Source organism: Fistularia commersonii, chromosome 28 (assembly GCF_037954325.1).
Source record: "Fistularia commersonii isolate RoL2024-O1a breed Wild chromosome 28, RoL_Fcom_v1.0, whole genome shotgun sequence".
NCBI classification, from domain to species: domain Eukaryota; kingdom Metazoa; phylum Chordata; class Actinopteri; order Syngnathiformes; family Fistulariidae; genus Fistularia; species Fistularia commersonii.
In genome coordinates, this window is record NC_141311.1 from 7,869,255 (window position 1) to 7,895,568 (window position 26,314).

Below are 26,314 nucleotides of genomic sequence, written 5' to 3' on the forward strand. Positions count from 1 at the left end.
TGAGAGAGGGAGAGCGTGTGTGCATGTGTGCGTGTGTGTCCGTGTCCGTCCGGAGCGCGTAGCAGCGAGCGATGCAGGGCAACGGCCGTCACCGACGCGCGGAGCCGGGAGGCACATGGACGAGACGGCGCCCCGCGCTCCACCGATGCACTTTATATTTATTCTTCCTCGGTCTGGGACTGAAGAGGAGCGCGGCGGGTAAGAGAAACAAACAAACAACAACAAAAAAAACAAACAAATAGGCAGAACAAAACACCATAGGATGAAACCTCGCGGGATTTTCTGTGGCGGAAAAAAAAGTCCCCCCTCCCGGACTAGACAGACGCCGGGGCCCGCCGCGCATGGCTTTGTGTTTGGTTTGGGGGAGTGTGTGTGTGTGTGTGGGGGGGGGGGGGGGGGGGGGGGGGGGGTCTTGTCTGATTTAGAAAAATAGACTCAGTGAACAAACACAGACAGATTTTATTTATATTTTTATTTGAAAAAAATTGAGGAGGGGGATGGGGGTGTTTTCGTGGCTGTCGTGCACGGCGCGTTCGGTGCTCCGGTTTGCCACGAACCAGAAGTCAGAGCCGAGAGTGGAACCAGATGTGGAGGAGAGAAAGAGGGAGAAAAACTGGGGTGGAGGGGGAGAAGCGGGGGGGGCAGCCTCAGACTGAAGGTTATGTTTACTCTTAAATTTATAGAAAGTGAAGGGGGTGGGATTTTTTTTTTATTTTTGGTCGTGTTTTTCTATTTTGGTACCGGATGGGGTTTGCTGTTGTTGTTATGTGCGTTTTTTTTTTTTTTTTTTTTTTTAAAGTTCATGTTTAAAGTGTGACGTGGAGAGACGCTCTATTGCCCCCCAACACCAACACCAACACCAACACCAACCCCCCTCCCTTTCACCCCCGTGGGCAGATGTGACCTTTACATCCGGTTACAGGCTGTCATTAACACATTGAGTGTGGTTGGCCGGGCAGCTGCGCGTTATTGACGCGGCGGACAATGAACGCACCAAGCACGCCCGCTTTTGCACTAGTTGCCGTTATTTCTGTTCAACAAGTTAATGAATTTATTTACTTATTTATTTATGTATTTATTTAGAATCTAATTTTTTCCCGGAAGTCAGGGTTCATGCTGGCTGCCACCGGTCACTTGTGTTTTTGAAGGCGATGTGAAGTCTGATTTGTGTTTTTCCCATGAAGGCCACAGAAGCAGAGAACAATCATAACCCAGAGAATATCAGATGACATATTTTTTATGTCTACGTATCCAATCAGATTGGCTGGTTTTGTCATGACATCACAAATCGTGAAAGCAGTTTTCAACCATCGGATATTCTAGATGGTGGTGAAGGTGGTTGGGGGGTTCTTTAGAAACAAACCTTTTACATGCATGTTGTTAAACTTGCGACAGGCCCTCACATAAAAGTGGGCGTGGTTGTCAGATTGAGTGCCATCCCTATTGGTTAATCCCATGTTATACAAATTACAGTTGACAAATTATTCCAAACACTCCTCAGCCTCAGCAAGCATGCACTGTAAATGACAGCCTCCGAAATGGCCTTAATAAACCTTGCATACAGATTAAAACAAAAATGTGCATCGTAATTCTGAAGGCGAGATTATTCCGATGCTATTACAGTGTAATATCTGGGCTCGATGTGCCCGACATATCGGGGAAATTTACTGTATATTTAAACACCCTGCCTCATTAGGGTTAAAGCCTCCAGATTTTTTTCCAAAGGATTATCCTTTTTCCTGTCATAGGCAGAGACGTGTTGGGGAAATCAACACTGAAACGTCTGCAGTTTTGTTTTTTTTTTTTAAAGCCCCCCCATCCCCAGTGAAAGTTTTTTTGGGAGCTGCGCCATCGGCCATAATTATCCCGATTGTTTAAAACTGACTTGATTTCCAGTCTGCTCAGTTCCAGGTCTGGCAATGTCAGGTCCCCCGGTACCTGATTCCGGGAAGAGTCATGCCGGGGTCGTGGGGTTCAGCAGCTTTTAATCCTAATTCCAGCTTCTATAAAACACATTTCGGCCACGTGGATTTTTTTTCGTCCAAAGAGGGAGCTCTGCAGGAAACTGAAACTTGAGTTGAAATGTCCGGGGGCATTCAAGGTAAAATATTGTAGGGGTTTGTACTCCCAGTCTTCATAGTTTCATCCCAGGGATTAAACGTTGCCAAAGCAACCCTCCGCTGAGGTTTGCTTCTTCATATCCAAATAACCTTCGCCCGTCCGCTGAATGATGTAATGTTGTCAACTTTTAAGAGTCGCTTTTAAAGCCGGACGGAAGCGACGCAGTGGGATATGAGGTAATCTGCTATGTCATATTCCATTTTTCCAGCTCCCAGCAGATTCGCTGTTAGATTTTGGATTTTAACCGGTTGTTCCTTTTAATTTCCCGGCAACGAAACCAAACCATAATGAGCAAGAACCCCAGTGAAAATTGTTAATTTCACCCGCTCTTATCTGGCATGGGATCTCAATTTTATCCCATCGCTGGTTGCTAATCTGTAGCTTTTTCGCAGCAAGCTTCCACGATGTGGTCGGAGCTGTCAGCTTCGGGACGCAGGCCTCGCTCCTGGAGTTAGAAGCAGTCGGTGTGACGATCCAGACAAACTCTTTTTTTTTTTTTTTTTTCCTCCTAGAATCGTATCCCGTCTTTCCCATCGGCGGGACCAAGCCCCCGATTCTGAGTGTGGTTGCAAAATGCAAATATGCTCTTCTCTCTGAGAGGCCCCCCACCAACCCCTCCGCCCCACCCTTCCCCCAGCTCCCCCTTTACCTCCCCTCCCATCCCCTCCCGTGCTTCTGGGATGAGGTAAAACCTATCCGCAGTTTGGGCCGCCTTGGAGGCCAGGCCACCATAAAACACCAAAGAAACAACACAGCAGGCTGGAATTTCCTGTCTGTTTGTTGGTTGCCATTTAATCACGCCGGTCAGTCCGAGGCCCTGGCTCTTTATCTCCTACATCTGTCAAAATAAGAAGGGGTTGTGGGAAAATGGCCCCGTGACTCCCCCTTTTTTCAGCCTGGATCTTTTGCGCTAAAAACGTGAATGTTAATGAAACGACGGTCTACTGATAGAAAAAACAAATTTTGTATATTTTCCTCTCATCTTCGTTGCACAGCTCACCAATCGGGAGCTGAATTGAGATGCATTGCGTGTCCCAATTAAAGCATTCTTGCCTTGATTGCCGACTTCGTGCACGGACGAGTATTTGGACAGTTTCCTGTTGGGGAGTTGACTTAGTCATACATATGCATGCAACCCTAGCGCGTCTGGCTTCTATCTCTCCGTGTTTTGGAAAAAAATCATTCACCTCGCTTATCGTTAAGCACGAAAAAACATATCGCCTTCTCTTCTCCCGTGTTCTAGTCGCCTCCGATTTGCTAGTTAGCTTAGCATAGTGAGCCACGACCATTGCTTGTGATTATTTTCCTGGAGCCTTCCACCTCTCTCCCGCTGCATTGACGTAATTACTAAAAACTACGATGAGATGAGCCACTAGGGGCTGGTAGTGAGCTACTGGTAAAAAATCCAACTCAGACTTGACACTTATTTTATCGTCCTTCCTTTTGTTTCCTGTTATACAGCTCAGATGCTAAATGTTCATTATTTAGCCTCAAATGCCTCAATATTTAGCATCGGAGCAAATAAGAATAGAACTGCAGCCTCTTGTTTTGTAACTTGTTTAGCAACTTGGTTAAAAATAAGAAAACAAAATCCCCATGAAACTGCTCTGGCCGGGGGTTCATCTGGAGTAGCTGCCCCACCCCCGCACCCGGCTCCCTGGAATAACACTTGGAGTTTCTCAAATGATATCTTGGGGAACTTAAAAGGCCACAAGGCAATTGCAACCCAGTCCTCATTGTCTGGAGAAGAAGGGAACATCCAGGAGAGTAAATACGTTTTCTTGATTCTGTGGCGGTGGGTTTGAGGTGGAGGGTGGATGACGGAGGGGTCGCACCTGGAAGCCGCGCCGAGTCATAGCGCTTCACCAGACGGGTCGATACAGAGACACTTTTCGAATCACAACATCTCAGGCCATAATTTAGCGTCAACTGGACGTCCAAGACTTAGAGTTTCGCCAAAGTTCTGCGGAAAGCTGTCCAACATATGACTGTGCTGAGGAGGCGGCGGTTCTGGGAATAGCTCCCCCCCTCCTTGTCTTGGCGGGCGCTACCGGCTGTTCTTGGCCCCCACGGCTCTCGCCCTCTCGCTGCAGCGGGAAATTATCTCCGGGGTTGCGAGGCAGCAGCGGGGCAAAGGGAGGAGGCCGGGATCGCGACGGGAGAGCTGTCCTGGCTTCGTTTTCACAGGGCTCAATGGCTTAAAGTTAATCTGGAATTCTGCACCCTCTCTGATTGCCCCGGAGGTTTTTCTCACATCAAACATCCAGCCATAGCCCCGTCGCCACCCCCAACCCCACCCCTCCGGAGCGGAATAAAACCCTCCGTTTGAATTAGCCCCTCGCTTTCTAGATCTTCAGCTTAAGGTCGTCGAACGCCTCCCGAGGTTCCATCTGACATTGTCGCCATTTTAATACCGAGTTTATATTCACTGGATCCGGCAGACAGTGGCATGCCGACCGGTGTGAAAATCCTTGCCCCCCTTCCCCTCCTCTCCGGGGAGCGGCTGAGGCGGAAGCTGCTCCATTTAACAAAAACACTGTCTCGTGTTCCTATCTAGTTTTTTTTTTCCTACCGGAGCCACACATCCCGGCTCACCTGTCAGGTGACGGCCCCGTCGATGTGGCCATTTTGGAACGCGGATGAAGTAGATGCAGTCTGATTGAGCTGAAGTGCAGATGCAGCACACGCAAGGTTTGCGGCGACAGCGAAATGTGACGAACGATAAAACACTAGTTTCACCCATTTCCAAGTTGGTGCCTTTGAGTTGTTTTAGTTTTTCCCTTTCTGCCATCCTTTGTTTTGTGTTTCTTTGTCGGTGTTTATTTTCTTTCCTTTGCTTTCGATTATCCATTCCCATTGTCTTTCTTGCCTCGCCATTGTCCTAAACGCCATTTTAAGCTGGGGGTGATTTCGTCGCCGGAATTGCACTGAAATGCAAAAAATAGGCCGCCTCTGCAACTGAAATAAAAAAAAAATGGAGAAGTGAGATGTTGATCAGACTGAAGCCATCTTTTTTCTCTTTTTTTTTTTTTAATCACTTGATAATCAGACTGTAATTTTCCGCAGCTTCTCTTTTCTTTTTTCCCTCCTCGCATTTCAGCCAGTTCTGGCTTTTGTTGCGCTAATAGAGGTGACTGGAAACGGGGCTGACGGAAAGACAGTTTGGCATCAGGAGTGGCCGAGATGCTTTTTGCGGTTGGGGAGGCACTCTTCTTTTTACTCTCCTAACTCCTTGATAAAGATGTGAAGTGTCGGCTGCCACGTCAGGCAACAGGCTTCCCGCTCCGATGCAGATCTCCCAACCCATGAAAAAACAGACATGAAAACAACCGGTGGACAGCGGTAGAGTTAAAGAAGAAAATGAGCTTTATAATGTGTTTATTTCTTCATCGCCTCTGATAAATATTTTGTAGCTGAGGCCGGTGTGAGGCTGCAGGGTCAAGCTGCAGGTAAGCTGAGTTTCAGCCCCAGGAACCTTCTGGTACCTTGGTGTGTGGGTGGAGGTGCATCGCCCTCCGAGCTGCTCCCACCTGCTCGCTGCAGGCCTTAGCGTGCTTTGAGTCATTTTAAAAATGGATTGTAGGGGGAAAAAAAAAATAGGTCAGTGAACACATCTGAATACGCTCCGCCACGTTCAGTCGTTCGCCCAAAACACACAGACACACACACACACACACACACAAAGTGTGTCTTGTTCAACCAGCTTGCACTGTTTCTGGGAATCACACCCGCCAATATGCGTCAGCCGTCCTTTCCAGATTACAGAGATTTTTTTTGTTGTGGATATTTGGATCCAGACTCTTTTGTGTCTGTGTATGTATGTGTGTGTGTGTGTGTGTGTGTGTAAAGCGGCGCAGGAGGCTTTGAGTGTTTTAGCTGAGTGGCGGAAAAACAAGGGGCGGCCGCGCTCTGAGTGGATCGGAGCGGCCGGCGTCGGACGGCAATGTTTTTCAACCCAAAGCCCGGTGATCTTTCCCACCTTCCCCACTTCCTGGCCTCTGGCGGCAGCCTGCTGAGCAGGAATGCTGAAGGTCTCACTTTCTCATGTCTCCACTCTGAGCCAGAAGCACTTTCTGTATATTTGGGGAATTATTGTATTATTCTAAAGCTTTATTCCCAACCCCCAACCCCTCTGTCCTTTTAGGATCTTAATTTGGAGTCTCTCCGAAAGATCTTGTGTTTCAAACACTCACACACACACACACACACACACACACACACACACACAGTCTTTACACACCAAAGTGTTGCTGGCTTCAGCTTTAGCAGTCTCTAAATCTAAGGGAAAAAGAAAAGAAGAGACAGCTAAGAGGGGAAAAAACCACATCGGTTTTTCTTCTTCTTTTTTTCTTCTTTTCAGAAAGGTTACTGGGTTTTTGTTCTTAGTTAGTATAAAACAATGGATCGGGTTCCAGGATCGGAATCCATGATCTGGATTCTTTCAAATGGACCCTACGTTTCCCCCCGGCTGGTCTTGGGTCTCATTTTACAATCAGGTCGTCTCAGGTGCAGTGTGATGCAAAAAATGGGTCAGCTTTGGATGAAAACCGATAAGAATGCAGGTTTGAAGTCATCCCGAGGTGACGGGATCCCGACGCGGTCAAAGGGGCGGTTAGATATCTTTTTTATCTTTGCACCTCCATTGTGCAGCGGTACGATGACACAGTGGGTCACACTCTCGCCCTGCAGCAAGAGGGCTCCTTAGTCAGCTGCCAGGTTCTGTCCAGGTTCTCCGTCTTCCTTCCACAGTCCAAAAACAGCCAGCAGGTTGATTGAAGATGCTAAAACTGTCCAAAGGAGTGAATGAGGGTTCGGTTGTCTCTGCCTGTGGCCTTCTGATAGATTGACAGGTGACCGGTGCAGGTTAAGCCCCGCCTCTCAGCTGTGATTGGCTCCACGTTCTCAAGATAAAATGTGTTGATAACGAATGAATCAATTATTTTATCTTTAGCGGGTCTTTTCTTCAAATTAAGGGATTCTTTTATTTGTATGTATTTTCTCTGTCTCTGAAACACTGACTGGATTTAAACCGCAAAGCGGAATTATTGACTGATGGCGTTACCTGCTATGGAAAGCCTGTTTGTCACCAGTGTTATTGACCCGTGCTGTCGTTCCCCTCTCTGCACAGAACCGCTGGGCTCTGACGACTTTGCTTTTTTCCATGAGGGCAGCCAGGGTTGCCTGGGGGTGCGGGATCACTCCCTCGTCCTGTCAACCGCCTGCCAGTCTGACAACCAGCGCTGGAAATGGGTGACGCGGGGTCGCCTGTTCAACCTGGGCTCCTCGCTGTGCCTCGGACTGACCACCGGCAACTTCAGCGTCAGACTGGACAAGTCCCCCCTAAACGTGTACACGTGTGACCGCGAGCCCCCCAGGGTGCGCTGGACCTGGAACTGCGGTAAAGTGCTGGACAACCTCAACAACTATCTTTCCTCGCCTTCCTTCTGGAACTCCTCCGTTGCCTCTGCGCCGTCGAAATGGAAACTACTGGGTGACGTGCAGGACCTGTGCGCGAAAACCTATCAGGGTAAGACATCTTCATCTTCGGCCTGTAGGTATGCTCCGCCAGCTGTTGGGATGGGTTGGGATGAACATCTGATGCTAACACTTGGACGGGTTGACATGTTGCTACTGTTGTTAGCACACCACCATCACTGCGAGAACGTTTTCTGGTCTGTGTTCTGGCTGGGTTCTCTCTATGTGGCCTTGTGAATGACAGGTCCAGGTTAAACCCCGTCTTCCATCCCCATTGGTGGTCGGGATCAGTTCCACCCTCCCACCACGTGTCCGGGATAAGTGGGTATAGAGGAGGACTTCCGCTTCACAAGAGGGTCCCTGGTTTGACTCCAGCAAGGGGTCTTTGCACGTCCTCCCAGTGTCTATGTGGGTTCTCCAGCTTCCCCCCAAATTTGAGACCCTAAATTGCCCAAACGTGTGAGAGTGTCAGTGGTGACTGGTCCGCAGGATAAGTGGTATAGATATTGAATATTGAATGTATGGAGATATTGAATGAATATATATATATATATATATATATATATATATATGTGTGTGAGTGTGTGTGTGTCTGTGTGTGTGTCTATATATACATATATAAGTGGTAAGTGGATAAGTGGGATAGACATTGAATATTGAATTTATGGAGATATTGAATGACTGTATATATATATATGTGTGTATATATATATATATATATATATATATATATATATATATATATATATATATATATATATATATATATATATACACACACACACACACACATATATATATGAATGTGTATCTGAAGTCTGACTATGATGTGAGACCAATGTTGGGTTTTTTTTGTGTCCCTGATTTTCAATTTTACCTGAAACCTGCCGTGTCATTGCCTCCTGGCAGTGGCGCCGGCCCGCCATTGTGGCTTACACGTCTGACAGAATCCGTCGAACGCTGAAACGCTCACTGAGCCAATGAGGAAAAATTTTGCCTCCTGCCACCCGGAGAGGCAAGGGGAAAAAAAAAAAAAAGGCCGTGTTTGTAAACGTTGGCAAAACAGACCGGTCCTTGTCCCGAGGTGTATTTCTGCCCGTGTCGTTTTCCTTTCAGCGGCCAGGCTTCACCTCTGTGCTTGTGATATGTAATGCCACTGTTATTCATGTTGTTCGACATCCTCCTCGCCGCTGCTTTTTACAGACATTCCAGTTGCCACGACAAGCTTTTTTGTTTTTTACACGACTGAGAGGTCGATTCGATTTAATTTTTTGTGAAGTGAAGCGGCTGCCGAGGTGGAATGCTTGAGCTGGCCGGCCCACTGCTGCCGGAGCGGAGAGCGGAGATGGGAAAGAAAGCTGGAGAAATCTTTCCTCTCCTTTAACATGTCCGTCCTGCTTTCCATTGCCTCTCTCTCTCTCCCTCTTGCCCTTTTCACACACCATACTGTACTCGTACAATGAGGGCTAGCGTGATAGCCTCCTCCTATACAGATCTGTACTTCTTTAAACAAATTATGTTCATCTGCCGGTGACCTTTTTAAGGGTTTTCTGCTTCGGCTCAAATATAGAAATTTCATATGTAATTCTTGTATCTCTTCTCAAGGATTTATTGCTGCCGGGGGTAAAATACACCCAGTGTTATTTTCTTTCATTTATTTACACCCTGTCCTTCCGCCCGACCGCTACCGGAACCAGTTTATTGTGGAAGCTGTAACATTATCCCCCCCCCGAACCCCTGGATGTTTGGTTTTTTTAAAGTTGCTGTGAAAACACATTGCATCTTGCAGCTCTGGGGGCGGCCGTTTTTTTAGGACAGGACGATATTCAAAGCCCCTACCGCTGTCTGCCCCCTCCCTCCCCCCAGAGATCTACACCATCCAGGGGAACTCCCATGGCCGCCCCTGCTACCTGCCCTTCCTGTATGACGGCCACTGGTTTCATAACTGCACCAGCATCGGGCGACAGGACAACCACCTGTGGTGTGCCACCACGTACGACTACGGCAAAGACGAGCGCTGGGGCTTCTGTCCAGTGAAGAGTGAGTCTTCCTCTCCGCGGGCTGTATTTCTCATAAAGGTCACCCCCGGAGAACGTCTTCCGTCATCGCTTTTGTTTCTGTCTGCTCGCCGTGACCCGATTTCTCCCCCTCCCCACCTCGTCAGGCAGCGGCTGCGAGACATTCTGGGATACCGACCCGCTGACAGACAGCTGTTACCAGTTTAATTTCCAGGCCACGCTGTCGTGGAGCGAGGCCCGGATCAGCTGCCAGCAGCAGGGGGCGGACCTGCTGAGCATCACGAAGCTGCACGAGCAGACCTACATCAACGGTAGAGTGAGAACGCTTCGCACATAATAAAAGATAAAGGGTCTTGGACAAAGGCTCTGCAAACCGCATCTCTTTGAGAAAAGATTCCCACTTTGGTTATCTTGGAGCTCATTTGAGGAAGTTAAAGTCCATGAAATGTGATGTTGGGATGGGACATCGGCCGCTATTTGATTTAAAAAAGAAGAAAACCACCACACCACACATTTTCTGATATTAAATAGATAGTCTTGGTGGGCTGCTCGGGCTCTGTTTTTGCCTTTCCGTTATGTTTTGCCTTTTTGAGCAAATGGAAAAAAAAATCACAGGAAATAAACGAGAAAAAAAAAGAAATCTCAAACGTCCGCAGGATTTGGGGTGTTTGGCTTCGTTGTTCGGGGGGTTTTTCACGCAGATCCGTCCTTGGGAGAGAAATAAAGACGATTAACTTTGATGCCTCGCCGCGCTTCTCCCACTCAGCCGTTGGCACCGTGTCATATTTTACATATGAACACGTATTTTTTTCCTGTGCGAGTTTCCGTCTCCCATCAGGAATAATTGATTTTCTGGATGTTGTTTGCGGCGCCGCCAATATCATGCCACTCATGCGTTATCTAACCCTCAGGCCTGGCACCCGGTTAAAACAACATTGTCAACAAAAAGTAGCCTTGCTGCGTCCCGTCCTCCTTTAGAAATTAAAAACAGAGAAAGCATTGTCTCTCCTGTGTTTTGTCTGAAAACAAGTGTTTTGCTGCCGTTCTAGGTTTGCTAACCGGCTACAGTGCCGCTCTGTGGATTGGCCTCAACGACCTGGACGTCAATGGAGGCTGGCAGTGGGCTGACGCCTCGCCGCTCAAATATCTGAACTGGGAGTCAGGTCGGCCTGTGAAAATAACCCAACCCTCTGTGCCTTTTTTCAGGGGTTGAAATATCTATTCCCTTTTTTTTTTTCTCTTGCATATTTGTTTCTCGCTGAACGAGCTCAAATACACACCTGGCGTTTGTCCAGCGCAACCGCAGTCTTTTCCCGCCGACCGCCGAAAGTATTTAGGGGTTAAGTACCTCCAACGGGGCCACCTTGGCGTCAGTCTTGTTCTCTTTGCTCCCGAAACTGCAGACCAGCCAAACCACGCCGAGGAGGAGAACTGCGCCGTGATTAGAACCGAGTCATCGGGTCGCTGGCAAAACCGCGACTGTTCGGTGGCCCTTCCGTACGTCTGCAAGAAGAGGCCCAACGCCACCCTGGACCCTTTCACCACCGGTGAGAGAACTGGCGGTCCCTCGAACTTTTTACGCCCGACGCCAAACCTGACCGGGATCTATCTCTCCCACCTCGCAGACTCCTGGGCCGACAACGAGAAATACGAGTGCGATGTGGGCTGGCAGGCTTTCCAGGCCGGCTGCTACAAGCTGACCTCAGAGAAGACCGACTGGGACTCGGCTCAGAAAACCTGCCAGAAGATGGAGGCCAACCTGGTCAGCATCCACACCCTCCCCGAGCTGGAGTTCATCTTACGCAGCCTAAAGAAAGGTAACTCATTTCATCTTTCCATCTGGATCTCGGCCATCGGTGGGGTTCATATCACCCGTTTGATGAATATTTATTCGAACATCGTGAATATTCACAATCTTCGTATTCACAGACCAACAAAAATAAAACATGCTGAAAGAGACCTGAATGAGGAGCCGGAGTGTGTTTGTGTGTAAGTGATGTTGAAAAATCGCGGGTTCAAGAAAAGGTCACACATGTCGGAACGCTCCTTTTTTCCTCCGGTTTCCTTTTTTTTTCTTCCTCTTTTCAAGCAAAACCAGGCAAAGAGGTGGCGGAGAGCGTTTCTAGTGTGACTGTTAAAAAAATTAAAGATTCTCTGTATCTTCGGCGCACCGGCTCGATGCGTCTCTGCTGACCTGTGTGTTTATGCTCGTGTGAACCCGAGGCTGTGCAGCGAGCTCTGACACGGCGGGGGCGCTGATGGCGTTAAGACAAAAAAAACAATCCGTCTCAGTGTCGGCGCTTGTCTCCTCTCAGACGTCGAGCAGCTGTGGATCGGCCTCCACGACACCAACATGCAAATGGACTTTCAGTGGACGGACCACACGCCGGTCATCTTCACGTTCTGGCATCCGTACGAGCCCAACAACTTCCGCAACACCCAGGAAGACTGCGTGTCCATCTGGGGACCCGTGAGTGACGCCTCCCGAACCCTTCCCCCCCTTTTTTTTTTATCAAGCGCCGCGAACCCTCGCCCCGTCCTCCTGGGTTTGTACACGTCGTAGCAGCTGCGTTCTCCATCTCCGTCTGCGTGCAGGAGGGACGCTGGGACGACAGCCCCTGTAATCTGACGCTGCCCTCCATCTGCAAGAAGCCGGGAACAAAGAGCGACGGGAAGCCGCAGCACCAGGACTGCAAGCAAGTAGGGCCTTCCTCCCCTCGCACCCCCACATCACTCCCCAGAAAACCGATCGTGGCAATAAAGCAGTTTATTTCACTTATAAACTGCTTTATTGCCACGATCACTTTGAAATGAACTGCTTTGAGTGAGTTTTGATAGACCTACCAGTGTATTTGTGTGCGGGTGGGTGTCAGGCGTCTGTGTGTGTGTGTGTGTGTGTGTGTGTGTTTGTTTTTATTTCCACCCCCCCTGGAGACATTTGGGATCATTAGGAAGTACAACAAAAAGACGGTAAAACAAAATGCTCTTGTTTTCTGAGCTAGCAAGTTAATTATCCCCAAATTATGAGGGTAAAAAGGAATTTTTCTTTCACATTGATAACGCTTTGGAACCCCCGCTTCAGATATGGGATCGATTACAGCCCGTTTAAAGTTCAAAGTAAACTAAGTGTTGCATTGTTTAGACGGGTCAGCCTGGTTTATGAGTTTACTTGGGTCGGCCCATTCTGGAGAGACCGGGGGGATGTGGTAAATCCTAGAATCCTTACTTTGAGGTTCCTCTCCCCTCTGTACTAATTTAGTGGTGTCCCCCCTTTTTCTGTTTCACCCCACAAAGAAAGTAATCACTGTCTCCAGCTGCCTGTAACGTTGCTGGAAGCGTAATTACACTGTCATAAATATTTCAGCCGCTTCTTTCATCTTTGACCCAATTTCCCACAGTCATGCTCCGCTCTAAGCCCCTCCGCTGCACTGCCGCTCGCCCGTCTGTAACCGCGCCGTTCAAAGAAAACGCTCCCTCGAGACGGCGAAGATTACCAGACGCCCCCCAGACACACTCGACCCCGGACCTGCTCACCCCTCGGGGCTTAACACGTCGTTTTCCACAGGGCAAAACCGAAAAAACATGTGTTTGCATCCTCCCCTGACAAATTAAATACACCCCGCCATTGCTGCCAGCTCGACCCGCGCGGTGATTCTGCAGAATCCGTCGACATCTGGGTCTGATTTCCGCATCTGTAATTGTCTCCGTGTGCGTTCGCGGGACCTTCCTGTCGCTGAGAATGTTTCCTCACCGACAAGTTGCGCGTAGTTTTTTTTTTTTTTTTGTCACCGAGGTGCCACCCAAGACCGGGTCGTAACCACGGCGAGCCTGCACACGTGTGTGTGTGTCTTTTTTGTTTTGGCTTTTACTCACTTGTTTTTCTAGTCGCCCGTGTGTTCAGGATGCAGCTCATAGGCGGTGGGTTCCTACAGTGGTCTCTCTGTTTGGTGGTCGGGGGGAGAATGGGGGGGGGGGGGTCATCTGGAGAAATGAACCTTCGCCTCCGTCCCTGGAGGAGCGAGGCATCATGGGTGGTAAGGTGACAGCCGCCGTCGTCTGGCGTGTCTCCAGAGAGGGCGAGGGGCGCAGGAGCTCTCACGTGGACCGCAACCAGGGGGGTCCCTTAACCAGAACCCCCCTCCCACCTCCACCCTCCCCCATCATCGCCGCAATCACTGAGGCGAGCTTTCCCAAACAATTGTCAACAAGCCATCTATTTGTGTTAAACTAAGCAGGAGTCATGTCATTTCTCCTAAGTGGGTGCAGCAGCTGCTGCTCAGGGCCCCTCGACCCTCCGCAGATCTGGACCCTCTGGGTTCCTGTGTGTGTTTTCAAAGATGCGGTCACTGTTTTTTTTATCTCCGGGCCGTTAGAACCCACTGGCACGACGGTGGAAACAAACCGGGCGAGGAGGAGGAGGAGGAGGAGGAGGAGGAGGCCCCAGTTGGGGCCCTCTCAGCTTCTTGGCGAGCAAACTCGTCGCTTTCAACTTGCCCCGACGGCCGGAGAGGGCAAACTGCGAGGTTTAAACTCCGAAAAAGGTTCTTGTGCTCGGTGGTGAAATAGCAGCTCAGGTGAGCAGGAGGAGGAGGAGGCACAAGACCCAGGAAGCAATCTAAAGGTCAGGATCAGGAAACACAGGGCGAGCTCCTGCCAGAAGGGAGATAAAAGCTAGAGTGAAGCCACTAGGGAAAATGAAGGATAAACCTGGTTGTCATGGTGATGCCTTTGGTCCCATGTCCATGTATTATTATAAAAAACAATGAATCAACAGTGTTGATAAAGTGATAGACGTTGGGTCCGTGCAGCTCCTCATTGGATACTGGCTATAAATGTGTTACTTATAGATAAAACACTTTTACCACATTTTCATTGCAGTTCAGGTCAAAACACCGACTCATTTGTCCAGTTCTGTTTGACGGTCCAAAAACAATCTCTTCTAAATTCAGCCCAAAACAGAAGACACCTGGTGCATCATGGGAAAAATATGCTTCGGCCTCGGGATGTTTTAGTACGACTTAAAAGCTTCCAGACATTCTTGGATGAGGTCACTGTCGGGGTGAAGCGCTTCCACTTCCAAGCTCGGTTCAAGAGATGTATTAGTATTATGGCGTCGGGCTGAAAACACGCCCCCATCCAGTGCATGACCTTGAGATGGTGATTCGGGACAGAGGACAGTTGCCTCTCCAGCAGCTGCGGCTTCTCACTCTTTCTCTGGATTGTGGCCGAGCGCGAAGGCCAGAGTTTGGGTGAGTGAGGATGAATTTGTATAGACTCCATCTAAGCTCTAGAAGCTAATCCCTGGAAAACAACCGAGGATGCGGCGCAGGAAGAGAAAAAGGCTTGCGTGTTTATAAGCCCTCTTTGTTTTCTCGCATTTGTCATTGTTTATGGAGAGATGGGATTTTCCACCAACGTTCGTCTCTGCGGGGTCTGCCGAAAGACAGAGGTCATGGGTGTTAGCGGATGGCTGAAGGGTCACCGTGGCGATTTATACATAGCCTTCAACGACTGGAGCAGGGATGAATCTGTCTCCTTTTTTATTTTTTTAGATTTTCACTCAAAAACATTGCATATCCATCCCATGAGTTGTATGAGTCCTGGTTGCCTTGTTTTTGTGTTTTCCTGAGACTCTTGCCAGATAAGCGGCTATTGATCTATTTTTCCAGTGCGGGGGCTGCAGCAACTAAATTCATCTTCGCTCTGACTTTGCACCATCCCTCGGCGTGGAAATAAGCAGTCTCGATGGCGAACTTCGCGCAAATCTTATTGAAATTATCATTTACGACTCCCCTCGCCACAGCTTGTAAATCTTCTCTCCCATCAGGGCTGGAAGTGGCACAGTCCTTCCTGCTACTGGGTTGGAGAGGATCTTCTGACGTTTGATGAGGCCAGGAAATCCTGTGAGGAAAACGGAGCTGCCCTGGTGACCATCACAAATAGGTAGTAACCCGCACAAACACACACACACATGCTCCTGATCCAACTATATGTGTTTAGTGTGACTTTTCCCTAAAGCTCCTTTGCATCCCCAAAGGTTCGAGCAAGCCTTCGCTAACAGCCTGGTGTTCGGTCGCTCCGGAGACTTCTTCTGGATCGGCCTCCATGACCAGGTCAGCCCCGGCTTCTTCCACTGGCTCAGCGGGGATGAAGTTTCCTACACCAACTGGAATCGAGACCAGCCAGGTTGGTGCTGAGTGGCAGCTTAGCCCCCCAGATGAAGCCTGTAAATTGCCTGTAGGTGTGAATGAGAGAATGAATGTCGATTTTATCCACATGCCGCCCTGCGACTGACAGATGAAGCCCTGCCTCTTGACCAATGGCGGCTAAGAATGGCTCCGGCGTGTGCACGATCAACCATCTGACCAATGAATGAATGAATGACCCGATAAACTACACAAAAAAATTTCCAGCACCGGAGCATGTGATCAAACCACCAGGGTTATAAGAAAGCAGTAATTAACATACAATAAGGCGACATTTGAAAATGGAGATGTGCAGCTGTACCAACACCAAGGGGATCGCCTTCAGCCATGAAAATGTTGGAACCACAGAAATGGAATTTTATTTTTTTTTTCCACCTGAAGCGTGCTTATCCCTGCGCTGCTGGCGAGGAGGCTCGGATCTTTTTCTAGCGACCGCAGTGTTTGCATCATGTTCTTCTGTTTAACATTTTGTCGCAACAACCCCCCCTCCCTCCACCGCATCCTTCGCTTCTTGTTACAAAAACTTTATCCCTACTGCCGTGACGACTTTGCTTCCATAGGAGGGTTATTGTGCGTGTGTGTGTTTGTGTGCGTGTGTGTGTGTGTGTCTGTGCTGGGTTTTTGGGGGCTCGTCTATAGCGGGAGATTTTCAGCCGTGCCAAACACAAGTTCCATTCTGGAAAGGGGGGCGCAGACAATGTTGGATTTAATTTGCCGAGAAGAAATCCCCCTGGTGTTTTTCTCTTCAGTCAACATAAAAGCCAGCAGATATGTTTTGGCTGATGTTCCTTTATTTCTTTTGCCCAAAACAAAAGCTTCAACACTAGCCTGTACTTCGTCTATATTATTGGGATTAACCATATATATGTGTGTCTGTGTGTGTGTGCGTGTGAGTACACAATCTTCCTAAAGTGACATTTTATAAAACAAGTTGTGCGTGATGTTACAGAAAGGCAGTGCTAGTGCACCTACTGTTCACCAGAACGCCGTGAGCGATGAAAAGGTGGAAAACTTGCTGGAAATGTAACTGTTATTGTATGTTTTTAGCGACTTTAGCCGTCAGTTTTCACACCTTTTAGCTTCCCATAACTTTAGCCTCTAGCCTCTCTCTCCCCCCCTCCCCCGGTCTTTTTTAGTGAGTGTCCACGGCGGTTGTGTTTCTATGGCGACGGGCATCGCCACCGGCCTGTGGGAGGTGAGGGAATGCGCCTCGTCCAAGGCGAAATTCATCTGCCGGCAGAACCAGGACGCGTCGCTGAGCCCGGAGCCCCCGGCCCCCCAGCCCACCCCCAGCCTCAGCGGCTCCTGTCCTAGCGGCTGGAAGAGCAACAGCAACCTGCGCTACTGCTACAAGGTCAGTCACTGTGGTAAAAGGAATGAACCAGTTTGTGTAATCATATGCGAGTTCAAAAATGAAATAAAATCAATAGTATAGATATTCGAGGAATAAGAAGGCTCGTACCCGCTGCTTCAAACCCGCCGTGCGACGCAATGATCTAGTTTGGTACTACAGAATGATTCCTGCATTGTTTACGATCATTTGATAACAAATGAGTAATAAAACTAACCAGACAATCAGCTCCCGTCTTTTACATTTTGATGTGTTAACAATAGCAGGCATTGAAAAAAACAAAGCTCATCTGATTAGCTCAAAATCAACTTTTTAATATCAGTGCCTCAAGAGTGTGTATATATATATATGTATATATATATATATATGTGTGTGTGTGTGTGTGTATATATATGTATTTACATTCCGTCTGCAGGTGTTCCACTCCTCCCGGATGGAGCAGAAGCGGAGTTGGCTGCAGGCTCACCTTTTCTGCCAGAGACACGGCGCCAACCTGTTGAGCGTCAGCGGCCCGGAGGAGGAGGTCTTCGTCATGCAGATCCTGCACGAGGCCTTCGGGTGAGCGGGATCATCTGTGAGGATGATGATGTCCACGATGGTGCGGATGATGACGGTGGCGATGGTGTTGGTCACAGGGAGTCGGAAGATCACGAGCAGCAATGGTTTTGGATCGGCCTGAGCCGCAGGAACCCCATGGACAACGGCAGCTGGAAGTGGAGCGACGGCCTGCCGGTGAGTAGCAGCGGCCGCTCGCAGCCTGGAACCCGGTGACAGACGCTGAAAACACCCCCTGTCTGCTCCTAACCCCCCCTTCCCAGTTTACGTACCAGAACTTTGGCCGTTACTTAAACAGCATCCGTCAGTGCGCGGCGGCGGACCTCGGCTCGATGACCTGGCTGGCCATACAATGCGACACCGAGTTGGACTGGATCTGCAAGATCCCCAGGGGTACGTCCATGACAGAAAGTCTTTTTGGAATACTCGATTTGTCCTCCAGAGGCTGGCTGCCGGCGCTCAACTTTACACTTTTCTTCAATTTCAGGTACCATCGAGAAAGAACCAGAAGCATCCGAAGGTCAGCGTTTTTACAGCTTCAGTATAAAATCTGCATTTCGTAGCCCCCCCCCCCCCCCGCGTTGTGTATGTGACTGTTTGCGTCACCTGTCCGTGCGCAGGCACCATTTCGCCGGGGTGGATAAGCTTTCATGAGGCTGAGTACAAGTTCTTTGACCACCGCACCATCTGGGACCAGGCCCAACGAATCTGTACCTGGTTCGGCTCCTCGCTGGCTTCGGTGCACTCGTCCCAGGAGGAGGCTTTTTTGGCCGGCACTTTGCAAAAGGTGGGTCACCTCTCACGGAAAAAAAATCCATCAGATACCTCGCAGAAGTGATTAAGATATAAAAATGCAGGTTGCTACTCGTCCTCAGTGAGGGGACCAGCCAGACTGCAAAACTCCCAGAAACAGGCACGGACCTGTCCGAAGGCCGCGCTTTGCCTACGATAAAATATTTCGCCATCGCCGACCGTAACTTTGTCAAATACGATATTGCAACCAAAAAGTCACCTGAAGTACGTCTGGGCTGAAAATACATGAAAATGATAGCGGAATAGCGCTATCTCACAGTTGTTGTTTTATCTGCCGTCAACCAGCCACCAGGGGACACTTTCATTTAATTGTGAGAAGGGAAATAGAGTTAAATGCAGTCTACTTCCTGGATGTAATCTGGACAGTTGGGGTTATGCCTGGATAATTCTTCCGTGATCAGAAGTTCTGTGTTTTTCCACAGGGTTTCACAGGAATAAACACAACACCCGCCCACCACTCGGTGGCAGCGTGAAACATATACAATAGCCTAGCATTAACATTCAGTCCTGAGTCTAATCTCTATTTTTCAATTTCAACCTGACAAGTTTTCGGTTGCTTTGTGAAAACACTGCATATACTTACTTTTTAGCCTTATTTGCCTTAATCACTGTTATTTGTCTATATTTCATTTTCCAGCTAGCGTCTTTTAATTTTTGCGGGACACAGGCCCGACGTGCTTTTCTTTTTTTAACATTTTTCACAGCTTTTCCTCCTCTCCCCTGCAGATGGGGAAGGTAGAGGGTGACAACTGGTGGCTGGGGCTCAACACCTACGACACTGATGGCCGCCTACGCTGGTCTGACAACTCCGTGCTCAACTACGTGGCCTGGACCGCAGGGAGGCCGCGGCCCCTCAGCCGCGATCGCAAGTGTGTCCACATGATCGCCAGTAAAGGTGACAGGAGCTAAAAAAAAAAAAAAAAAACAACCAAAAAATGGGATCTCAAGAGACTTAAGAGAACGTGTTACACACTCACACATGCGTGTGTGTATGTTCTTTTCCCGCTTCAAACAGCGGAGTGGTCCGATCAAAAGTGCCAATTTGACCTGCCGTACATTTGCAAGAGAGTGAATGTAACCGGCACCATTCCCCCGACCCCATCATCCCCCCACCCCCCCGCCGGCTGCCCCAAAGGATGGGCATCCTTTCAGCACAAGGTACTTCAGTATTATCTTAACCTCTGCTGCAGTAATGGACAGTCGTAATTTTATTCCACTCACAAGGGGAATATTTCTCGCAGAAATACCTGACGTGACCAGAACCTCTTAACACGATGCGTTCAGGTTCCGTTTCAGCAATCTGACCTTCCCCGCGTCTCCGCAGTGTTTCCGGGTTTTCGACCAGTCGAACCGGGTCACGTGGTCGGCGGCCAAACTGAAATGCGAGACGCAAGGCGGCGCGCTGGCGCTGGTGTCCAGTCACCTGGAGCAAGGTGATCATTGAAATCTGGTTAAAAAAAGAGAATTGCGCATCGCAGATGTGTCATCGGGATTGGTTCGTATCATCTGCCTGTTTTTAGCATCGAGTGTATCATTTTTTCTTTACTGTACATTTTTAAACGTCAGTTGTCGCTTTAACCCGGCAATCTTGAGAGTCCTTGAGACTCTCCTCTTAAACTTCACGCCCCCCGATCCATTCTGCTCCCCGCAGCCTTCATCACCACCCTGCTGACCAACGCCAGCGTCAACCTTTGGGTGGGTCTGACCTCGGACGCCAAAGGTCACTTCCAGTGGCACCAGGCCAGCCTGCTCAGCTACACCAACTGGGCCCCGGGGGAGCCCGTGGATAACAGCGCCCCGCACCACAACAGGACGCCGGTACTTCCCGTACTCGAACGATCGACCTCCCCCTCCTCCCCCCGGGCCTGTCGGCCATTTTTTTTTTTTTTTTTTTAAATAACGGTGTCACTATCCCCCACTCCCCTCAGGGAAACTGTGTTGTGATGATTCATGGCAACCCGCAGAAGAGGACGGGCATGTGGGCATCCCGAGCCTGCGAGGCGGAGAATAATGGCTTCATTTGTCAGCGGGGCCAAGGTCTGCCGCGCCGTCGCTTCCGATGGAGAGTTCTCTTCGAGTCTGTTAGTTTGCAGCACACTTCCCCACGACAGCCTTTTAAACTCACTCCCTTGCTGCATTCAGATCCAGACATCCCCCCGGCGCCACCCCTGATTCCCAGCCCGCTGTCAAAGCCCATGACGCTGGGCGGTGTGACGTACCGGGTGGTGGAGAAGCACCTGGACTGGACCGGCGCGTTGCACCTCTGTCAGTCCCTGAACGGGACGCTGGCGGTGGTGAGGACCCCCTTCCAGCAGGCGTACCTCACGCTGCTGATGAGCAGTCTGCGCCGGCCCGCCTGGATCGCCCTCCACAACTACGGGGTCAGACTTTGACTTTCTCAAGCCGCCTCCCTCTCTCCGAAATGCGAATTTGGATCCCTCATACTATAACGTACTTTAGGGGCGGAGCTACACGTGGTTGGAACAGGAAGACCTCTCGTACTCGGACTGGAAAGACGGGGACCTCCATCAGCTGGCCGGATGCGGTCACATGACCACCAGCGGCAAATGGACCATAGCTTCCTGCAACGCTAAGCTGGATGCTGCTGTCTGTCAAATTGGTGGTAAAACAGAATCTGATCATTTATTAATCGTTAGTCGTCCATGTAGTTGTACTTGGTATGAGCTACCACCAAGTACTAGCTAGTACTCTTGTATTTGCTATCAGTGCTTATTTCTTAATTTCATTTTGATGGTCATTTTTTCTTCCGACCCAGATCCGGGTATATCTCACCAGTGGAGGTATCCGGGCGTGTGCCCTCGCTCCCTGGGCGAGTGGCCGTGGGTGTCATTCAGGAACCACTGCTACGCCTTCAACCTGCAGACTCTGAAGATGCAGCAGGACGCGCGCATGTCCTGCAAGAAAGGTGCACACGTCCGCCACCATGCTGCGTGTGCCCGGCTCCTGTCTTTTGAAAGTCAATGAGCGGCGACCGCTGTGACCCGCCAGATCGCCGTGAAGCATCGATGTGTCTAAATTTAGCGGCGCGCCATTGAGCCGCCCGTCTGTTTTACCGCTCCCTCTGTTATTTCTTTTTTTTTTCCCGCTTGCCAGTGGGAGCCGAACTCCTCTCCATCTTGGACGAGTCGGAGAACGCCTTCGTGTGGGAGCACATTCAGAGCTACGCGGAGCAGGCCCACGGCGCCTGGCTGGGCATCAGCGTCAAAGGTCAGCCAAGCCCCCCCCCCCTTCCATTTCTCCCCAAAAGAAACCATCTCCGCTATCTGAGAAACATCGGAGAGACCGAATGAGCCTGTTTTTCCCGGTTACCCGGCAGGTCAAGGTCTGGTGTGGAGCGAGGAGACGGAGATGACCTACACTAACTGGGAGACGCAAGATGTGGCCTACTCCGTCCTGTCTCCCAAGTCCTGCTTCTGGATCCAGAGCAACAGCGGGCTGTGGAAGCCGGGCTCCTGTCGAAATCGCACCCACGGCGTCATCTGCAAACAGCCCCGCAGTGAGTCTGAGCCTCTTCTTCTCAGTGGGTCCATTCAAATAAGTTACTGACAGAAAGTGTGACACAAACTGTGCCTGATATTTTTTATTTCCCTCTGTTTTTGAGACAAAATCCATGACTTGTAATTGTTAAGAATAACTTCCATCGACAGACTGCATTTTTTAAATTTTCCTGTTGATTTCTGAGTTCTTTGTTTGTATGCTAAATCTTCTCGGGGGTTATTTTTGCTTATTACAACAAGTCAGCGGCTGTAATGAACATGTTATAATCGTTCTTTTTTTTCTTGTCTTTGTCATAGTTATCGAAGTCCCAAGCGTAACCAGTAAGTATCTTGTCAGTTGTGTTTAATGCGAGTAGCACGGCGTGCTCATCTTTACCCCCACCCTCTTTGCCCCAGCGGACACCAACCACCTTCCCACCATGATAGTTGTCATGGTGACGGTGGTGGTGCTGATCGGGCTCATCGCCGGCGTGATCTACTTGTACCGCCGACGGGCCGTGGGGTCGAGGGGCTCCTACGAGGGGGCCCGCTACAGCCGCACCAGCTCCAGCATGGCGGAGCAGGTGGAGAAGAACATCCTGGTGTCCGACATGGAGCTGAACGAGCAGCCGGAGTAGCAGAAGCCAAGCGTCCCTACCTGGGATGGGACTGGATTAACTTTTTTTTTTTTTTTTTTTCCCAAACTTGTCTCGAATGAAAAATCACACACAAAAAAAAAACAAAACAAGAAAATAAAAAACAGGGTGGGGTTTGGGGTGGGGGTGGAGGGGGTCGAAGGCCTGTGCAGAGCACAGCGGGCTTCAGTCTGAGGTCTAGAATGAAGCCGGGTGTGACAAATCCAATCCATCTAGACCCGACAGGCCCGGAACGCCGCCTCCGCAGACAGCGGGCGTCCTTCTGAGACAGGAAGGAGCTCCTCCGCAAGTTCCAGCCCATCGGGGAAAAAAGGTTGCACATTCATTTAGTTTTTAAAGGAAAAAAGACTCTCCGCTGCCCTCCGCCGTGCCAAAATGGGTTTTTGCACATTGAGTGTTTCCTGTGTTACTCTCAATTTGACTGAAAAGACTTTTTTTTTAATGGAAAGAAAAGAAGAAGGAAAAGAAGAAGAGCACATTTAACTCTTATGCAAATCTTGTCTACGTCGTGTCCGGTCCGCTGAGAAAGAACGCTCTCGAGGGGAAATATAAAGTGCCAGGAAACTCCCTGGACACACTGCAGGGACTGTGCACACATTTCTACTTTTTTTTTTTTTTTTTTTAAAGACCAGAAATATGTATTTAAATGACGAATCTGACTGGTATTCTAGTTAAAAAAAAATCCCCCATACACTTTTTAGAGAGAGATTTGCTCTTTATAATTTGGACTTTTTATCCTTTCTTTTCTTTTTTTCCTTTTTTTTTGAATGAATGAATGCGCCCAATAATATTTTCCATGCAAGGCTGATCAGGCATATTCACCTGAAGGTGGAAGGTGGAGATTCTGCCCCTCCAGGACCGAATCCACGTCCCTCCTTCTGCGTGTCAGTATTCATTTCCCGCCGATCTGCGCAACCGCAGAAAAGAAACTGACAGACGCATCTGGGTCTCCTTTGGTGAAACAGCCTCCTCTTCCTCCTCCTCCTCTTCATCCTCCTCCTCCTCCTCCTCCTCTCCCAGGACCGGACACGTCAGCACCGCTGGAGGAGTCCAAATGTGAAAGTGTCGTGCACATAAATATGAAGAAGAACAAGAGGAGGATGAGGAAGAAAAAGAAGAAGCGATCACGTTTTCAACTTTTGCCGCACTTTTGACATTTTTTTTTAATTTATTTCGAAACCAGTTCAGTGTTCTTCTCCGGTCCCCTTCCTGACTCATCATCATGACTCCTGACCGGGTCGTTTGCTCCGAGTCCCCCCTCCCAACTAACAAAAAACAACTTGAGTCAGCACCTTTAATTCGTCAACAAAGAAAGAAAAAAAAAGAAAGGGAACGTGAAAAAGAAAGTATTCTCATTTTTTACATTTTGTTTTCACTTCTTCGTGTGTTTCTTGTCTTCTTCTTCGCCTTTTCGTGCCCGGAAAAAAAACATCCGGGAGCTTCCCCGCGTTTTACGCACCAAGGAGAAAAAATTAAAAAAACAAAAAAACAGGATAAATGGAAGGATAAATAAAATTAAAAAAAACAAACAAACTCGAAGAATAAAAATGAAACGAAAACACGTAAGAGGGCGCTGTAAATAGATGAAACGCTTCTTTTCTTTCTTTCTTTTTTGTGAGTGAATCCCTCCTCTCCGTTTCAAAATATCACATTTGGCAGCCTCTCCTTTCTCCTTTCATTCTTTCTTTTTTTTGTCCCGAGTTTCTCATCAGTCGTCTTTTGTTCCCTCGGTTCTCTCCCTCTCTCTCCACCCTTCTCAACTCTTTCACTTTTTTTTTCTTGGTGTTTCACTGAGCTGCTGTGAAGTTTTTTTTTTTTGCTCCATGAATTGAACAAAGATGGGGGTAAGAAGAAGAGGTTGTGTGCGAGTGTGCGTGCTTGCGTGTGTGTGGGGTGTGTGTGTGTGTGTGTGTATGTATGTGTGTGTGTGTTTGTGTGTGTGTGTTCGCTCTCCAGCTGTGGAATGTTGAGTCGGCAAGAAGAGCTCAGTGGCGCGTCTGGAACCAATCAGAGAGGGAAGGGAGGGGGTGGTGTGTATGTGTGTGTGTGTGTGTGTGTGTGTGTGTGTGTTAGTGAGAGAGAGGGGTGTCAGGGACATGAAGGGTCGGAAGAGAATATTGAAAAAGGAAAAAGAGGGGAAAAAAAACTCGACGGACGAGAGAGGAAAGGGGAGGAGGGTGTGGAGGTGCAGCATGAGGGGGCGAGGCGGCTCATTCCTGCCTTCGCCTGACCTCTGGTGGTCGGAAAGACCCCCAGCCCACCTCCCACTCCCCTCACCGTGCTTGTTGTCCCTGTGAATATAAACCTGAAGCACCTGTTTCTGTTTCTGTGTCATTTTTATATGAAATAAAATAAAATCTATCTTCTCAGAGCTCCTGGTGTCAGAGCGTCGCGTCCAATCTCCAAGCGGTTTGACAGTCAAAGTCTCTTTTCTTTTTACCTCTTCCTTTCTTTTCTCTTTTCTTTCTCCTTTTTTTTTTACTTACTTTAAACAGCTTGTTTTCCAGACTCAACGTCCAGCACTGTTCTGACTGTAGTGTTGCTATTTCACCACAAGAGGGCAGAGTTCGACCGCCCAAAAAATGATCTTCTGCTTACATCTTCATTTGATTACTGACATGTTTGTTTACATATCGATCTGCTTATTTATTCATTTTATTTATCATCTCATCCGGTCACACATCCCCACACTTTATAATCTAATGTTGCACTTTCTCTTGAAAGAGAACCCGCAATTACTCCAACCTGAACTCCAACTAGAACTACCACTACTACTGCAACTGGACCTGCTGGACGTGGTTTCAGTTGCAAAATGTGTAGCTTAAAGTCTTGTGCAGTCAGTGGTGAAGTTCTCATCAATCAAAGGCAGTGAATCAGGATGCGCAATTAGCACAAGTGCTAATTGTGCATTTTCCAATTGTAAACACACCAAGAAACAGTGTTCCGCATCAAAAAATGAAACTGAAACACCGTCAACACATGAGATGAAGTTGGTCCGAACTAGAAATACAGCACACGAGGAAGATGGGATGAAGCAGTTGCAGTTTTCTCCAGCATGTTCTCTGGATGGATGTCTTTCCGGATTGATTTTGGGGAATGCAGGGGGACCCTCAGGAAAATGATTGACGGCTCCGGAATCGAGCGTCTGACAACGCACCTGTCACTCATCATGGTATCTATGGCAACTCGGAGCCTCATCAGCGACCAAAAGAGCAGGTGAACCTTGGCTGCCATACTGCCGGGAAACTGGTTGACATTTAAATCATATGAATCAAGCTGTGTGTGTGTGTGTGTGTGTGTGTGTGTGTGTGTGTGTGTGTGTGTGTGTGTGTGTGTGTGTGTGTGTGTGTGTGTGTGTGTGTGTGTGTGTGTGGTGGGGGTGGGGGTTACGCATGCAAATGTGCAAATGTGTGTTTTAAGCATTGTGGCATTGTGACATTTCCTGTATTTTGATGTTTAGACTGCATAAAATACCCCTATCTGAATATTTTTTTAAACGATTATTTTTGATTTTAAAACTTCTTGTTATTGTTGTTGTAGTATAGTATATAATAAGTATACTAAATATTGTTTATATAAGTACTGAAAAACAAAATCACACAGGGACAGCAGAGGGTCACCA

The 26,314-nt window shown here is 48.7% G+C and overlaps 1 protein-coding gene across 1 annotated transcript; it reads left to right on the plus strand.

The window, feature by feature from the left end:
• On the plus strand, window positions 1-25,063 carry mrc2 (mannose receptor, C-type 2). Its single transcript, XM_086175622.1, has 29 exons — window positions 1-198; window positions 7,250-7,648; window positions 9,463-9,636; window positions 9,761-9,925; window positions 10,664-10,777; window positions 11,018-11,161; window positions 11,240-11,431; window positions 11,930-12,084; window positions 12,210-12,314; window positions 15,442-15,557; window positions 15,652-15,800; window positions 16,957-17,174; window positions 17,587-17,729; window positions 17,807-17,903; window positions 17,990-18,119; window positions 18,214-18,246; window positions 18,347-18,513; window positions 19,266-19,434; window positions 19,555-19,697; window positions 19,864-19,972; window positions 20,191-20,357; window positions 20,468-20,576; window positions 20,682-20,920; window positions 21,000-21,162; window positions 21,316-21,465; window positions 21,654-21,767; window positions 21,877-22,056; window positions 22,355-22,378; window positions 22,454-25,063. The coding sequence occupies exons 1-29, from the start codon at window positions 72-74 to the stop codon at window positions 22,672-22,674; spliced, it is 4,416 nt and encodes a 1,471-aa protein (XP_086031748.1). The 5' UTR covers window positions 1-71; the 3' UTR covers window positions 22,675-25,063.
• Window positions 25,064-26,314: the final 1,251 nt, after the last annotated feature.